The following is a 17959-nucleotide window of genomic DNA, read 5'->3' on the forward strand; positions in this document are numbered from 1 at the left end:
TCTAGTAATACTGTGAGAAATCTTGGAGTCATTTTTGATCAGGATATGTCATTCAATGCGCATATTAAACAAATATGTAGGACTGCTTTTTTGCATTTGCGCAATATCTCTAAAATTAGAAAGGTCTTGTCTCAGAGTGATGCTGAAAAACTAATTCATGCATTTATTTCCTCTAGGCTGGACTATTGTAATTCATTATTATCAGGTTGTGCTAAAAGTTCCCTGAAAAGCCTTCAGTTAATTCAAAATGCTGCAGCTAGAGTACTGACAGGGACTAGAAGGAGAGAGCATATCTCACCCATATTGGCCTCTCTTCATTGGCTTCCTGTTAATTCTAGAATAGAATTTAAAATTATTCTTCTTACTTATAAGATTTTGAATAATCAGGTCCCATCTTATCTTAGGGACCTCATAGTACCATATCACCCCAATAGAGCGCTTCGCTCTCAGACTGCAGGCTTACTTGTAGTTCCTAGGTTTTGTAAGAGTAGAATGGGAGGCAGAGCCTTCAGCTTTCAGGCTCCTCTCCTGTGGAACCAGCTCCCAATTCAGATCAGGGAGACAGACACCCTCTCTACTTTTAAGATTAGGCTTAAAACGTTCCTTTTTGCTAAAGCTTATAGTTAGGGCTGGATCAGGTGACCCTGAACCATCCCTTAGTTATGCTGCTATAGACTTAGACTGCTGGGGGGTTCCCATGATGCACTGAGTGTTTCTTTCTCTTTTTGCTCTGTATGCACCACTCAGCATTTAATCATTAGTGATTGATCTCTGCTCCCCTCCACAGCATGTCTTTTTCCTGGTTCTCTCCCTCAGCCCCAACCAGTCCCAGCAGAAGACTGCCCCTCCCTGAGCCTGGTTCTGCTGGAGGTTTCTTCCTGTTAAAAGGGAGTTTTTCCTTCCCACTGTCACCAAGTGCTTGCTCACAGGGGGTCGTTTTGACCGTTGGGGTTTTTCCGTAATTATTGTATGGCCTTGCCTTACAATATAAAGTGCCTTGGGGCAACTGTTTGTTGTGATTTGGCACTATATAAATAAAATTGATTTGATTTTGATTTGATGTCATATCACGGCAATGCTCTGGCATCCTGTACACAGCAGGTACAATTTAACTGAAAAAACGCCTATTTGGATTGTAATTAAAGTGCACCCTCGCCAACTGTTACTACACAGTAAATAAAGTGTGATGCTTGCTACCTGACCTGAGTACCACGTGAACTGCGAAAATAAGGGCTCCAGTGAGCGTGGGTAGTCATTTAACATAAGTACATAAGGCTGACCATGTCTGTGTGTGTGGTCGCGGACATACACTTTCAACCTAAGGGAACACACACACACACACATATATATATATATATCCTTCTAGAAAGATACAGAGAGCTTGCACTGTCATCCAAGAGGGCAAAGGTCACCAAACTGTTTTTTTCATCTGAGCTTACTAGCGCAGTATCCGAAAGCTCAGGCCGATCTGACAAACAGTCAGAGAAATATGCGAGCCACATACACACACACATACGCATCTTGCTTTATAGATAGATTTGAAGGGTGTGTGTACTTTTTGGAGGCACTGTATTGATGGTCAGCAGTGTCAAGACAACTTATAATTGGACCTTTACATAAATTTGTGTATTAAATGAAAATTCACATAAACTGAACTTGATTAATCTATGATGTAATATATCAGTTTATTGGGTGGGTAAAATCAATCTGGAGATCACAGTAAATTAAATGTAAAATGTTGAAATTTGTTGTGAAATTTCTCAGCTAATATGCTAGTGTGAGGGCAGCATGACAATAAATTTATTTATTTATTTATTTTAAAAGAAAATTGACCTGAAGTACCACTAATGCTATGTTTCATTCATATGACAGCATGTGCCAAGAAGACAAGATTGTCTCACCTGCTTCCAGGGTGGTGACTTTTGGTGATGCGCTGCTTGGTTTTCCTGTGCCCAAAGTGTTGGTAGCAATCACTCTGAAATCATACTCCGTCCAGGGAAACAAATCCACCACTGTGGCTATCTCTGCATTCCCTTCTACATCTACAGGGGCTACAATACCACAGCATTTTAAAACACTGGACCGTACAATTTCTGCTGTACCACAAGTTAACAAAAATATGCTTAACATTACAATAAATTTACATTTCTAGAATCTGTTCTTGTTAGTCTTGTCAAAGTCAAGACTCTGTTGGTGTGTCTGTTGGTTTGTTTCTTTATAGGTTTGTCTGTCTGATTGTTATTTTGTTCACCCATTTTAGAAAAACAGGGAATAGCTGCAATAATCTTTTCTACCACACTTTATTCTGTGATGTTTTGTGTCGAAGCGCATCATGGTATGGTCATGGTCAACATCAAGTGACAGTGGTCAAAAATACAGAAATCATGAAAAATCTTAGAGCCCTTTCACACATGGTGCGAATTTGGTCGAAGTGCGCATGAAGCAGGAATCGTATGCAATACGTGTAAAATCGGAGCTGCCTCTAATGCCTCGTACACCTGTTGCTACAACTATTTGCGCACACCAGCAAGTGAAAGGCAGAGTGTGCGCTGTGAGAGCCCATTGAGCCCTCTCACGGCAGGTGTCGGCCAAATTCTAGGTGACACGAACATCTAACACCGCTCAAATGACGCTTAGGAAAATGTGTGGCCATTTGCACTGTTAACACGACGACAGTCAGCAGACAATCACTGTTGAGCTGGATGTGAATTTTGTCTAAGTGCCCCACGCGTGTGGCTTTGCAAACAGACACAGTGACATGTTAGTGTGTGTGCTAAACTGATAGGGGGTGTGTCCACCCACAGGAGTGGCTGTGGATATCTGTGGTTCTGGATGTCATGGCTGGGGAACACGTACTGTGTTTGGATGGACATGAACTAACAACTGCCCACTGTGACACGCGTGTATATGCATGCTGTCATCATGTGGACATACATAAAAACATATACTGCTGTTGCAATTGGCTGCAGCAAGCGCACTCATGCCGTGCACATTGAGAGGCTACCCCAGGTGAAACAGACCATCAGATCATAACACGCAGTGGGCGATCTGAATGTCATGCCACCCACGTGAGCTCTATTCTACATGGCGTGGTGTCTGTCCTGCGGCACGCCATCCACAAGACATGCATTTCGGGCAGGACACATGCGCAGGGTCGGCTGGACACGCTGCCAGCAGATGTGGACATGATAAGAGCGCCCTGCTTCTCATTCATGTCATTTCATGACTGTACGTCTGTGACCATGGGTCATCTACAGAGGAACAGATGGATCATACTTGTATTGCCCACTTGATAAGAGGGATACAGTAAAATGTTGTGTTTTTATATGGTGTGTGGTTTTATTTACTTTTTTAAATATGTCCATGTCCTTAATGATATCAGGCATTTTCCCGCATCTTTCACAGTACAGCGATGGCAGCTCAGTGGTAAAATTTCTGACTGGCAATCGAGCTTTTGGAAAGTGCAGGGTTGAATCCCATGGGTGGCATGTAATTTTAATTTTTATTTTCACAGCAGCTGTGCACTGCTGTGTTGCCACATGCACGAAACCATCGCAGCATGTATTTTTTTAAATTTTTTATTTATTTTTCTTCATAGCAGCTGCGCGATGGGTAACCACATCGTGCATCTGCTCACGCTGTGTTCCCATGTCCACAAACCGTCGCAGTGGCATCATGCATGCCTGCCCGTTGGCTCGATGTTTTCGTGGTTCGCTCATACGAGCTGTTCCGACATGAGTTGTACATATTCGTACTATGAGTGAAGGGGCCCTTAGATTTGGAGTATTTTTCATCTGACTGGCTTAAAATTTGGTGAAACCATGCAGAGTAGTGGGGTCTACAGGTCTGTGATTTTTGGAGTGGTTCAAATGATATTTACCATTGATAGGTTTGGGTCAAATTTCACAAACTTTGGAAAAATAAATTATCTCATAAACGTTGCGTGATAGAGCAAAAAGGACCTCAATTTCGGACCGACCCCTAATTTATATATTTATAGAGGTAGCTCACAGAAAATGTTTCCCAAGCCCCAAAATTCGATGGTGGCCATCTGGTGGCCAAATTTCGAACTATGGGATTTGGCACCAACACATGATTCATATACACTAAGACATATTTTGGGATGCTTTGAGACATGTATTCTTTCTATATGTGATTTCAACCAGAAATATTGGTTCAAGGTCAAAGGTCAAAAGTCAAAGTGACAAAATTTAAAAGTTTCACACAAATCCTTAAATTTTGAGTAAATGTAGTCATATCACATTAGTGTTGCATAGAATACAAACTTTTGTCCTCAGCTCGTTAGTTTTAGGAAGTGATCAGATAATACTGACATCAATTAATTGCGTGTAAAAAAATGTTGCAAATTTCATATCAGTTATCTTTGAAATGGTTCATCGTAGAACGAAACAGAGCTTAATATTGGACCCAACTCTAATATAGCTAATAAAGTAATGCGTGGATAATGGTCCTTGAGCCCCGAAACTTGATGGTGGCCACCTGGTGAACTACGGGTTTTGACACCAGTATGCCATTTATGTATAAAAAAAATTTTGTGTTTTTTTTTTTTTTTTTTTACATATTTTCTGGATTGTGATCTGAATCTGTTGTGAAAACTGAAAGTAAAAGAGCAAAAGAACAAGACTTGTCAGTGTACCCATGACTTTTCATATTTTTAGTGTTTGTGGCATCAATGGTGTTTTACCCATCCTAGCATTCAATTACACACCATGAAGAGCAGACCTACACATCACTGTGATACCAGTGCTGCATTGAGGTGGAGATGTTTATTTCTGCAGTTCTCACATGTAGTGGCATTCTTCCAAATGTCATCTGAAAAGGAGTCTCTGTACTGGATGGTATACTTGGAGATGGGGTTGTGGTTGTCTGCACCACGGCTCCACTGTAATGTTACAGTCTTGTCAGTTTTATTCATCACCCGTACACCACCTGGGGGACCGGGAGGACCTGCGGTGAAGATAAACATGAATAGGTAAGCCAAGACAGCTGTGCTACGAAATGAACAGAATCAACTGCAACTGTAAGGTGATCTTGAGTTCAGGCGTATAAAATGAATGAACATATCACAGTGCAGTACTAAAACTACAACGTGTAGGAGTGATGAGTTGCACATTCCATTTTGCCATCCCTGGTCACAATTAAGTTTCCTTTCATAGTTTCCCTTCTTCAGCAACAGTGAATTATTACATACACTAATGAAGAGATTAACGATTATCAAAGCGCTGTGCTCACCACTGCATGTATATATATATATATATATATATATATATCTATATCAGGCACTTATACTTAGATCGAGTAGTGAACAAAGTGTAAGACTTTTAAGTGTTTGCCCTTCAGGCATATACTGAGTATACACACTCAGTAAACAAAGTATAAAGCAGGCGAAGAAGCTTTATTTTTATCCAAGCCCGATGGGGAATCTTTGGCAGTAGTTTAACAGTCTCCAAGAAGTACAGCGTTTAGGAAACACAGCACATCAAATCCCTCACATTTCCTCTTTTTAGGCAACTATTTAAAAGATGTCAGCAAAGACTGGTGATTAAGGCATTACAGCTATAAGCCCTGTGAAATACACTCAACAAAAATATAAACGCAACACTTTTGGTTTTGCTCCCATTTTGTTTGAGATGAACTCAAAGATCTAAAACTTTTTCCACATACACAATATCACTATTTCCCTCAAATATTGTTCACAAACCAGTCTAAATCTGTGATAGTGAGCACTTCTCCTTTGCTGAGATAATCCATCCCACCTCACAGGTGTGCCATACCAAGATGCTGATTAGACACCATGATTAGTGCACAGGTGTGCCTTAGACTGTCCACAATAAAAGGCCACTCTGAAAGGTGCAGTTTTGTTTTATTGGGGGGGGGGGGGGATCCCAGTCAGTATCTGGTGTGACCACCATTTGCCGCATGCAGTGCAACACATCTCCTTCGCATAGAGTTGATCAGGTTGTCAATTGTGGCCTGTGGAATGTTGGTCCACTCCTCTTCAATGGCTGTGCGAAGTTGCTGGATATTGGCAGGAACTGGTACACGCTGTAGTATATGCCAGTCCAGAGCATCCCAAACATGCTCAATGGGTGACATGTCCGGTGAGTATGCCGGCCATGCAAGAACTGGGACATTTTCAGCTTCCAAGAATTGTGTACAGATCCTTGCAACATGGGGCCGTGCATTATCCTGCTGCAACATAAGGTGATGTTCTTGGATGGCACAACAATGGGCCTCAGGATCTCGTCACGGTATCTCTGTGCATTCAAAATGCCATCAATAAAATGCACCTGTGTTCTTCGTCCATAACAGACGCCTGCCCATACCATAACCCCACCGCCACCATGGGCCACTCGATCCACAACATTGACATCAGAAAACCGCTCACCCACACGACGCCACACACACTGTCTGCCATCTGCCCTGAACAGTGTGAACCGGGATTCATCCGTGAAGAGAACACCTCTCCAATGTGCCAAACGCCAGCGAATGTGAGCATTTGCCCACTCAAGTCAGTTACGACGACGAACTGGAGTCAGGTCGAGACCCCGATGAGGACGACGAGCATGCAGATGAGCTTCCCTGAGACAGTTTCTGACAGTTTGTGCAGAAATTCTTTAGTTATGCAAACCGATTGTTTCAGCAGCTGTCCGAGTGGCTGGTCTCAGACGATCTTGGAGGTGAACATGCTGGATGTGGAGGTCCTGGGCTGGTGTGGTTACACGTGGTCTGCGGTTGTGAGGCTGGTTGGATGTACTGCCAAATTCTCTGAAACGCCTTTGGAGACGGCTTATGGTAGAGAAATGAACATTCAATACACGAGCAACAGCTCTGGTTGACATTCCTGCTGTCAGCATGCCAATTGCACGCTCCCTCAAATCTTGCGACATCTGTGGCATTGTGCTGTGTGATAAAACTGCACCTTTCAGAGTGGCCTTTTATTGTGGACAGTCTAAGGCACACCTGTGCACTAATCATGGTGTCTAATCAGCATCTTGATATGGCACACCTGTGAGGTGGGATGGATTATCTCAGCAAAGGAGAAGTGCTCACTATCACAGATTTAGACTGGTTTGTGAACAATATTTGAGGGAAATGGTGATATTGTGTATGTGGAAAAAGTTTTAGATCTTTGAGTTAATCTCATACAAAATGGGAGCAAAACCAAAAGTGTTGCGTTTATATTTTTGTATATAAGATAAACCTCAATGCTTTTGAATCCTGTGTTTCTCTTAGTCCCCACACTCCTTTGTATTTTGCTTTGAGACTATAAAAAGCCTAATAGAAAACCCAGACTGTGTCAGGGTTTGACAGAAATCAGCCAAGATTTTGTTTTTCCAAGTCATGAATTTGATCCAAACTGGCTGGCCCTCAAGCTGCCACTCTCTTTTAAACAGCTAGAAAGAAAGCAAAGCAGTGAAAAATCTACAGATTAACTTACATAAACATAATAGTGGAAATATTGTACAACCCCAATTCCAATGAAGTTGGGAAGTTGTGTAAAATGTAAATAAAAACATAATATAATGATTTGCAAATCCTCTTCAACCTATATTCAATTGAATACACCACAAAGACAAGATAGTTAATGTTCAAACTGATAAATTTGATTGTTTTTATGCAAATATTTGCTCATTTTCAAATGGATGCCTGCAACACGTTTCAATAAAGTTGGGACAGTGGTATGTTTACCACTGTGTTACATCACCCTTCCTTCTAACAACACTCAATAAGCATTTGGGAACTGAGGACACTAATTGTGAGTGTCATGATTGGGTATAAAAGGAGCATCCCCAAAAGGCTCAGCCGTTCACAAGCAAAGATGGGGCGAGGAGCACCACTTCGTGAACAACTGTGTGAAAAAATAGTCCCACAGTTTAAGAATAATGTTTGTCAATATTCAATTGCAAGGAATTTAGGGATTCCACCATTTACGGTCCATAATATAATCAGAAAATTCAGAGAATCTGGAGAACTTTCTACACGTAAGTGGCAAGGCCGAAAACCAACATTGAATGCCCGTGACCTTCGATCCCTCAGGCGGCACTGCATTAAAAACTGACATCATTGTGTAAAGGATCTTACTGCGTGAGCTCAGGTGCATTTCAGAAAACCATTGTCAGTTAACACAGCCCGTCGCTACATCTACAAGTGCAAGTGAAAATTCTGCCATGCAAAGCGAAAGTCATACATCAACAACATCCCGAAATGCCGCCACCTTCTCTGAGCCCGAGCTCATTTGACATGGACAGATGCAAAGTGGAAAAGTGTGCTGTGGTCTGATGAGTCCACATTTCAAATTGTTTTTGGAAAACATGGATGTTGTGTCCGCCGGACAAAAGAGGAGAAAGACCATCCGGATTGTTACCAGCGCTAAGGTCAAAAGCCAGCATCTGTGATGGTATGGGGGTGTGTTAGTGCCCATGGTATGGACAACTTACACATCTGTGATGGCACCATCAGTGCTGAAAGGTACATCCAAGTTTTGGAGCAACACATGCTGCCATCCATGCAACGTCTTTTTCAGGGACGTCCCTGCTCATTTCAGCAAGACAATGCCAAGCCACATTCTGCACGTGTTACAACAGCATGGCTTCGTAGTAAAAGAGTGCGACTACTAGAATGGCCTACCTGCAGTCCAGACCTGTCGCCCACTGAAAATGTGTGGCGCTTTATGAAGCACAAAATATGACAACGGAGACCCCGGACTGTTGAACAAATGAAGTCGGACATCAAGCAAGAATAGGAAAGAATTCCACCTACAAAGCTTCAACAATTAGTGTCCTCAGTTCCCAAACACTCATTGAGTGTTGTTAGAAGGAAAGGTGATGTAACACAGTGGTAAACATACCACTGTCCCAGCTTTTTAGAAACGTGTTGCAGGCATCAATTTAAAAATAAGCAAATATTTGCACAAAAACAAAAAAGTTTATCAGTTTGAACATTAAATATGTTGTCTTTGTGGTGTATTCAATTGAATATAGGTTGAAGATAATTTGCAAATCATTGTATTCTGTTTTTATTTACATTTTACACAATGTCCCAACTACACTGGAATTGGGGTTGTACAACTCACATCAATATCACATCAAGAGACATCAATCAACAACGCTGAGCCCAATGTGTTAAATTATTACAATTATTATAACAGGTTGGTTTCAACATAAAACACTGTTTGCAATCAAGCCTCAGACTGCCTAACCTTTGATGATTGAATCTCGAGAAGAAACCTCAAGCAGACCAGACTCAGAGTGGTGACTCACTGCCAAGGCCATTCTAACAGTTACAAGGTTTTTACAAAGTTTTACAAAAGTGAATTAACAGAAAACAGGAAATCAAAACAACATGACATAATAACAAAAGAATATTTATTTGATCAGAAGTCCATGCAGGCGGTTATGCCACAGGCAGGGGTCATCCAGCATTCCTCATGCCATCAGTGGGCCTGTTCCCATGGCAGTGTCCATTCCAAAAGCAGACTTCAGTGTGCAGTCCGTCAGTCCGACACCCCGTCTTCAGTTGCCATCCCACTATCCACACCTCAGACAGAGAGAAAGGGAGCAGAATCAGTCTCCCGGAGAAACTGCACCTAAGGTATAATTCATCAGCAGTAAATTCACAGGAAAACACAGAAAATACTAAGGTGATCATTGGCCGATAGCCCTAAGCTTCACTAACAGACCCAGAATTTAAATAGAGATGAGGCCAAGACCTGATTGCTGTGTTTTTTGAGAAATACCTTTTTTGGAAAATTAGTTGAGGAAAGAATGAAAGCGTGGCACTGAACTGGAACAGCCAGGTTCACAAAATGGATGGATGGATGACAATGAACAGAATACTTGTTGCGGAAGATACAAAAACAGACTTGAAGTCCATTGGTGCCTTTGTTTATCAGCACATTCCGCAGGGTGTAGTGGATGAGAGCCAATGACTTCCTCGACTTCCAGGGTGCCTGTCTGTTGGAGGTTACTTCCTCATTCATGGCTAATTCTCATTTACTGCTGGGTGAAATGGGATAATCCAAATGAAATTGTTGTCCAAGGACACATACAGGTAGCATGACCAGGAATCAAACACAAGTCTACATATTGGTTGTAGAACTTGTAGACCACTGAACTACCAGTTGTGCTATGCTCAAATTGCACCAAATCAGTAAATAATGGTATAAAACATCTGAAGAAATATGACCAGCTTAATGAATATTATCAGTTATCAAGTTGTTCACCAATGAATATGGCTTTATACACCCTGAAGAAAACCATACACCCTTCTTCGGCCTTCGGCCTGTTAAAAACATTATTTCTTAAGAACAAAGAACTTTTTCTTTCTTTTCTACTTCTTCCTCTTCCTGCTCTTCCATCTTCTGCTTCCTCCTTAAGAAGATAGCCTCTGCTAATATATGTTGTTGTCCATTCAGCTACTCCCGATTTGTTCAGTGGAAACTGACAGCTGAAATCTCTGAGACAAATTTTTGCATCATTCCCCTAAACCATGATGTTGAACAACCTTTGTTTTCAGGTCATTTGAGAGTTGTTTAGAGGCTCCCATGTTGCCACTCATTAGAAGAGATTCAAAGAGGAGAAACATTTGGAAATGGTCACCTTAAATACCCTTTCTCATGATTGGATTTACCTGTGTAAGGAGGTCAAGGGTCAATGAGCTTACCAAACCAATTTTGTATTCCAGTAATTAGTGCTAAATGTATTCAAATCAATAAAATGACAAGGTTGCCCAAATTTATGCACCTGCCTAATTTGGTTTAAATAATTATTGCACACTTTCTGTAAATACTAGAAACTTCATTTAACTTCTCAAATATCAGTGTGTTTGTCTACTATATGATATATTTAACTGAAATTTCTGATCCAGACAACCAACAATTTATAAAGGAAAATCACGAAAATGATCAAGGGTGCCCAAACTTTTACATACAACTGTCTCTCTTGTTTTGAGTCCTCGTCAACCCTTTGGTGGATGTCAGAAATCTTGGATTGCTCTTGTTGCATATTCTTTTACTTTGGAGATGTACAAGATGTCCTTTATCATTTTTGAGTGAATATGTTAACAAACCGGAGAGCATGGACTCATTTATTTATCCATCAATTCACCCATTGCATTTTACAGGGTACCTACCAAAGCTTTTCCAAACCCAACGTATAATGAATATCAATTTGCAGTGCTTAAAGTCAGCTTTAATTTAAGAGAAATTACACCATTCTAAATCATTCAAATGATTTGTAATTAGCTTCAAATTAAGTCTGCCAGTCTGTCATGTTAATTATTTCCTTTCAACTGTAATACGATGTGATAGACAATTAAAATAAAACCAAATATAGATGTGCCTAATTGCACAGCCTTGAGGTAATATTATCACATGCACCACATATGATAATAAAGTATGCTGCAGGCTATCTTCCAGCTCACTGGTTGCAAGATTTAGGCAGCTTTGTTGCATTCAGTTCAAAGGTACTACTGCATGTACAAATGTTGTGTGCACGTGTTTAAATAAACATCAAAACTCACCTCGAACAACCAGCTGGGCAGAGGCGGTAACGTTGTCAACGGGGGTCTGTGCGGTACACGTGTAGCGCCCAGCATGCTTCAGTTGGGCATTCATAATCAACAGCTCTCCGTTTGAGCTCCCATTCTATGTTAAAAACAGTGAGGAAATAATTAACTTTGTTTACAATTACAAGCAAAGGCCGTTCATTGACCGTAGCCTTGAACATTTCAAAACATTTTTTTCCAAAACAGGTGGTGGCGTAATGAGGCCCCATTTAGTACAGTATGACAAGCTTCCTTTTGATACAGACTCCAGAACTATGTACTCAAGCACAGGCATTGTAAAGGTTTTGAAACATTCCATAACAAAGCTTTAAGTTTGTCATTACAAATTTGCAGGATTGATGAAAGGTTTTGGTATCATCTCTAGCAACATGTTCTCTACATTATCTAATTCCAGCGTTACTTTTCTGTTCTGCTGTTTATGTCATCACATATTTTCAACATAATGGATATTACGTTTCTCCCTGTGATTGCTAGCTTAACTTGTTTGCTGATGTTCACATTAAGGCAGGTGTCAGTGGGTGTGAGCAGATCAACGAGCACAAGATGCAACCACAGTTCAGCAGAGGACAGACAAACTACCTGGAAGTTCAATCACATCATTTTCGCAAACAGCTGGTAGGTGCATCTGTGGCATGATACATATGCAAAATAAAAGTTGCTTTTTCAGTTGATCTGGTGCATCAAAGTTAAGCACCATCAAATCACTTCATCCTCATTATATGCTGTTCTTTTATTTTGGGAACTGACAAGATGATGACATTTACTGTTGCTTTTCGTTTGTTTGTTTGTTATTCCAGATACTGCTAATGGCCCGGTCACACGGCAATTAACAAAAGGGCAACGAAGCCCAAACAAAACAAGAAATCTGGACTTTCGTTGACTTACAGTGGCATTGTTTAACCTTTGCGCAGCTTCATTCCTGCAGCTGGCACATCATCAGGATTTTTAAACTGTTGAAAAAGTTGAATGGCAGGTAACGGAGGGCAACAAAGCCCAAACAAAACAAGTAATCTTGACTTTCGTTGACTTATGTTGGCATCGTTTAACCTTTGCGCAGCTTCATTCCTGCAGCTGGCACATCATCAGGATTTTTAAACTGTCGAAAAATTTGAACGAATGCCGCCGAAACCCTCAATTCATCCATATTTCATTTTGCTGTCGTTTTTGACAGTTTCTTATCCTTTGCTTAGTTTTTGTAACGTTAGCTTTTAGTTCAACTTCGTTCGACCAGCTGAATGTTTTCATACAGTGCAGAAGCCGGTTTGTGAGTGCTGCATTCATGTACTGTCAGAAATTACAGGGCAAACTCAGCCTGTCTGCTTGGATTTTTTTTTTTATCTGGTGGGGGGTCAGCTTCACTGGGCTCAGGCACCTTATATAGGCCAGAATTAATCTTCTGTGTGGATATAATGAATTATTTTACCGAAAATAAAATGAAAACCACACTCCTGCTACAAGCAACTGCTGAATTTAAAACAAAACAAAATAGTTGTCATTTTCAACGGTACTTGAAAGCAGCAGCAGCAGCAGCAGCAATCGCCTCCTGTGCGCTTATTATTTTTTATTAAATGTAACAATACGAGTGTAGGAATGACAATCCAGCCCTTCTTCACATGTGGCAACAGGTTGATGATTCAGATGATTATATTAGAGCTGTTCTGGAAGGCAGAATTCACGTTGTGGACCAGCTGCACCTGGTTGAAATAACTGTACATGGGGAGTCAATGTGCTACGTTCACACGGACTGATCAATTTACTGCTCTGATTATATATTCAATTAATTTAGCGTATGTGGTTAGTGTGGTGGTGGTATTTTTTTGTTTCTTTTTGCTTAATAAAACTGAGGCATCTTATGAATATTGAGCAAGCGCTTCAGTTTTTTTTTTTTTAATTGGTGCAAAATGGGCCGCACAGCGTGTTGTCAGTCTCAACCAGACAGTGAGGATTCTGATGATGAAGGAGATGATTCCTCTGTTGTTCTGGATGAGCAACCAGAGCAGGGGGATCAACGGATGTGCGCACAGATCTCCACAGTGGATCGGATCACGCACTACTGTTTGCAGTTTCTCCAGGACTCAGGCACTACAGAGCTCTGTCCCAGCGCTGAATCCTGGAATGCAGAGCAGGATGAAGACACACACTGCTCCAGCAGTGGCTCCAGGCCCATTTCCTTTATAGTGTGGAGATCAACGTTAGATTCGGTTTTGTTTTGTTCCACTTTTGTTCCTTTTGAGCTCTTGATTCGCAGTCTATTCAGTGATGGGAAAAGTCAAAAGCTCATTCGTCCACCTTTTCTCGACAATTTGTGACTTTTTTCTTTTTCCCTTCATTCAGGAATCGTCATATACCGTGTGACTGGGCCATAACACAAGATGGCTGGTGGCAACCATTCAGGGAAAAATGTCAAAATCATTAAAAGAAATGCCTCAGAAATACATTATCAGTTAAATATTTCCACATCACTGTCATCAACGTACAACCCCAATTCCAATGAAGTTGGGACTTTGTGTAAAATGTAAAAAAAAAAAAAAAAAAAAAAAAAAAAATACAAGCAAGAATCCATTTCAAAATGAGCAAACATTTGCACAAAAACAATAACGTTTATCAGTTTGAATATTAAATAGCTTGTCTTTGTGGTGTATTCAATTGAATATTGGTTGAAGAGGATTTGCAAATCACTGTATTCTGTTTTTAATTACATTTTACACAATGTCCTAACTTCGTTGGAACTGGGGTTGTACTCAATACTTGACTGCCTACTGTGTGATGCACAACCATTGGCTGGAGTGGTTAGAATAGATAACAGGATCCCTTGAATGGAATATTGATTTAATTTGACATCACACGACCACAGTTGACCTTAAACATGAGCAAAATGCTAGACCCTCCCCCTTCAAGAGGGCATGCTTTCCTTACCAACTCCCCAAACTTCTGCTCTGGGTGTCGCCATGATGGCAGTGTTTATGCCTACCCCTTTATAAATGGGTAAAGTGGTGGAGCGTGAACAAGGCCCTGCATGACTTGAGTGGGATGAATAAATCGTAACGCGACACCGATTCTAGGGTTACAGGCTACGCTACAAGCTTGGTTCAAGTGCACTTAGTAGAAGAATATTTTGGGGGGCTGGGTGGCATTTTTTTTAATGGTGCCTTGGGTGTTGTTATTAAAAATTATGTTGGCTTAATCATTGGTAATCATAGATTAATTGAACCTAACATCATCAGGCTACCGATAGCTGCTAAAAGTCTAATGCCATTGACATACAAAATTAAATGACATGAAAATTTCAAAATTTCACTCAACCAAAATACTAGAGCATAGACCTCTTATTTGATCCATTCAGACAATTTCCCACACAACAAGCCATAGGATTACAGATATTTGTAATAAAATGCTCAGAAAAGACAGTCATGGTCCTCCACAACAATTAGCAGCCACAGCTAGCGGCCTCTGTGTCTGAGCTCAGTCTAGCAACACCACCCTAACTGTCACTCAAAGCGACAACACCTCAAATTATGCATAACACTATGTCTTAAAATGTCTTAAGCTAATGAGTTATATAAAAAAAAGTCACCCCCCATAAAGTTGTCATAAAGGGGGAAACTAGAGACCAAAACAGTTTCCTTTTTTGTACAAGGCACCAAACATGATTTGGAGGCAGCCTCAATCAGTTATTCAAGGAACTGCAACTACTTCTTCATCCAGGCTGGCCTCATTTATGATGGCCAAAGGCTGGGGCACGTGATAAACACTGGGCCCATATGAATTACGTTATGTCACAACACAGCGTAGGGTCATTATGACATTTTTACAGCCTCCCAGGAGTGCAGAGCTCCAAACAGTGATGCCACATATCCATGACAATACACAAGCTGCTTCTACCATATCTTTTCAAAATGGCCACTTTGTGTTTTGAAAACCTTTTAAAAAAATTTAAACAGGCTGCATGAGCATGGAGCAGCTGAAATTCTTCCATTCAGTGATTTTACAAGAACTGCACCATAATTAACACAGCTGTGACTTTAAAAACAAATCACCATGACACAAATTCACACTTACGTTAACTGCAGTAATCCATGGTTCACCTCAATGCCGAGCTATATCTATCCATCAAGACAGATAGATAGATACATAGACAGGTAGTCATTTTGATGATAGAGGTTCCAGGTAGTGCTTGAGAAGAGCACTAGTAAACACCATGCTGCGCACAAACTTTACTATACCGGTGTCGCAGACCAAATGGTCTCCGCCCATAAAAAATCAGTCTGCCTTTCGCATTTGCGCATGCGTCATTTCGGACCACAGCAGCACGTCTGAGACGGAGTCTCTTCACCCAAAGCAATCAAATGGATTAATGGGATTATTAACATCAGATGATAAAGGTAAAACCTCTTAAATCATTCTAAAGACAGTTTTAAGCAGAAATGAGGCCGTTTTAAACAGAAACTCAAATGAAATTCCGTGATGCTTTGAAATGACCAATGCTCAGTGAATGCATCAGCTAACAGCTTGTTTAGCCACGGCGTTCTGATCACTTCCGCCAACTTTTATGATGAAATAATGCTGAATTTATGTGGAAATGATTGTTGTACAAAAGCTTCAGATATCCGTGGCTGAGATAGATGATGACTGGAGTGCAGTTTGAAGCAGAAACAAGGTGACATCTCACTCATTTATATACACCGCAGCACCATTAAAATGTCCCAAGGACCTAGACCTTCAAGTGCTGCAACTATGGCAATTGTAGATGCAAAACTGAGGGAAGATATATGGAACAACTCAAGACAAAAGGTGTCACCGCACATATACCAGGACACAAATTCTCTCATATGGGCTGAAACTGGAAAAAGAAAAAAAAATTGTCAAAGAAAAATTCTCTCTGCTGCTGCCAGACTTTTGACACAAAGCAGAAAATTCGACCACATTACGCCTGTTTTGGCGTCCCTGCACTGGCTTCCAGTCGCTGCAAGATCGGATTTTAAGGTACTGTTATTAGTTTATAAAATTGTTCATGGACTTGCACCTCCCTATCTGGCTGACCTGGTAAGGCCCTATGTACCAGCTTGGGCCCTGCGTTCTCAGGGTGCAGGACTTCTTTGTGTTCCCAGGGTGAATAAAAAGTCTGCCGGTCACAGAGTTTTCGCCTACCGTGCCCCAGCTCTGTGGAACAATCTCCCGGCACACATTCGGCAGTCAGATACTGTGGAGACTTTTAAATCACGTTTAAAGACTCATTTGTTTTCCTTGTTTTATCATTAGTGTTATTATGTGCTTTTATTCTTGTATTCTTTTATGGTTTTGTCTTTTTATTGTGCTTTTAAATTTTGAATTCAGTTTTTTCTGTTTTTATTATGTTGTGTGAAGCACCTTGAGACGATCTCATCGTGAATTGGTGCTATATAAATGAATAAATTTCAAAGATAACAGTACTAAACAGTCCTGACTGGACTCTGCTCTTTTTCTTGCTGAAAAATCTCAAGCTTCACACAGTGTTTGTTGTCAGTGAAACCCTCACTGCAGAAACATGGACGAAAAGTAAAATAGAAAGAGAACACCATCAGCTCATATCAAAAGAGTTCATGGCCTGACTGAACTCACTGTTTTTGAGTCCAACAGCTAATACCACACAGGCAGTATTAAAATGGAACTGAACCACAGCTTTACGAGGGGAAAATACGTCTTACGTACCAAAATGTGGTACCATTAATCACAGTTATAATAGAGACTTAGACTCTGCGGACAAGTGATGAATGAAAAAAGTCAAACCGCTGCTTTTGTGTGTGTGTGTGTCTCACCAGTAATAGATACGAGTGGAAATTACTTTTAAAGTATTGTATAATTTACCAACAGACTGTGGAAATGAACAAGACAAGTATTTACAATAAGCTGTTTTTCCCCATTCAAGGGCTCCAATTAAAACACAAAAAACATGAACCTGACCTCAAATATGACTGGACGTGCATGAACCCCAGCGATACACTGAAGCTGTGGGTCCCTATGCGTCTCTGAGAAGATGTGGCTAAGTGATGGAACACAGTAATTTCTGTTCCCACCTCTTTACAGGCTGAGCTGACAAACTAGGTATCTCACCAGCGTGCGTTCGTAATGTTGGCTGTCCTTGTGTAGGTCAATCACCCAGCCATCCAGGGACCAGATGAAAGTGATGTCAAGGTTGGAGTCATGTGACGCGGCGCACTGCATGCGAGCGCTCTCGCCCACTTTGACGTCAGCGTTGGATGGAGCCAAGGTGATTTTTGTGGCCTCTGGAGACAAAGACACAAGAACGTTATGTGAATTACGTCTGAATCATATCAGCATTTATTTATTTGTGGTGCTATTCTGCAGGAGACAAAAGTTGTTCACTAAGCAC

The 17959-nt window shown here is 40.9% G+C and overlaps 1 protein-coding gene across 2 annotated transcripts in view; it reads right to left on the reverse strand.

Annotated features, from left to right (window-relative positions):
* Window positions 1–17959, reverse strand: part of cntn1a (contactin 1a) — a 106266-nt gene that overhangs the window by 31459 nt on the left and 56848 nt on the right. For both annotated transcript variants that reach the window (XM_034176099.1, XM_034176098.1), the window contains exons 12-15: window positions 17680–17852; window positions 11545–11668; window positions 4807–4968; window positions 1902–2051 (exon numbers count right to left, since the gene is read on the reverse strand). In XM_034176099.1, the coding sequence (XP_034031990.1) occupies window positions 1902–2051; window positions 4807–4968; window positions 11545–11668; window positions 17680–17852 (609 nt within the window). The remainder of the gene's footprint in view (window positions 1–1901; window positions 2052–4806; window positions 4969–11544; window positions 11669–17679; window positions 17853–17959) is intronic.

The sequence above is a fragment of the Thalassophryne amazonica genome, chromosome 8, assembly GCF_902500255.1.
Source record: "Thalassophryne amazonica chromosome 8, fThaAma1.1, whole genome shotgun sequence".
NCBI classification, from domain to species: Eukaryota; Metazoa; Chordata; class Actinopteri; order Batrachoidiformes; family Batrachoididae; genus Thalassophryne; species Thalassophryne amazonica.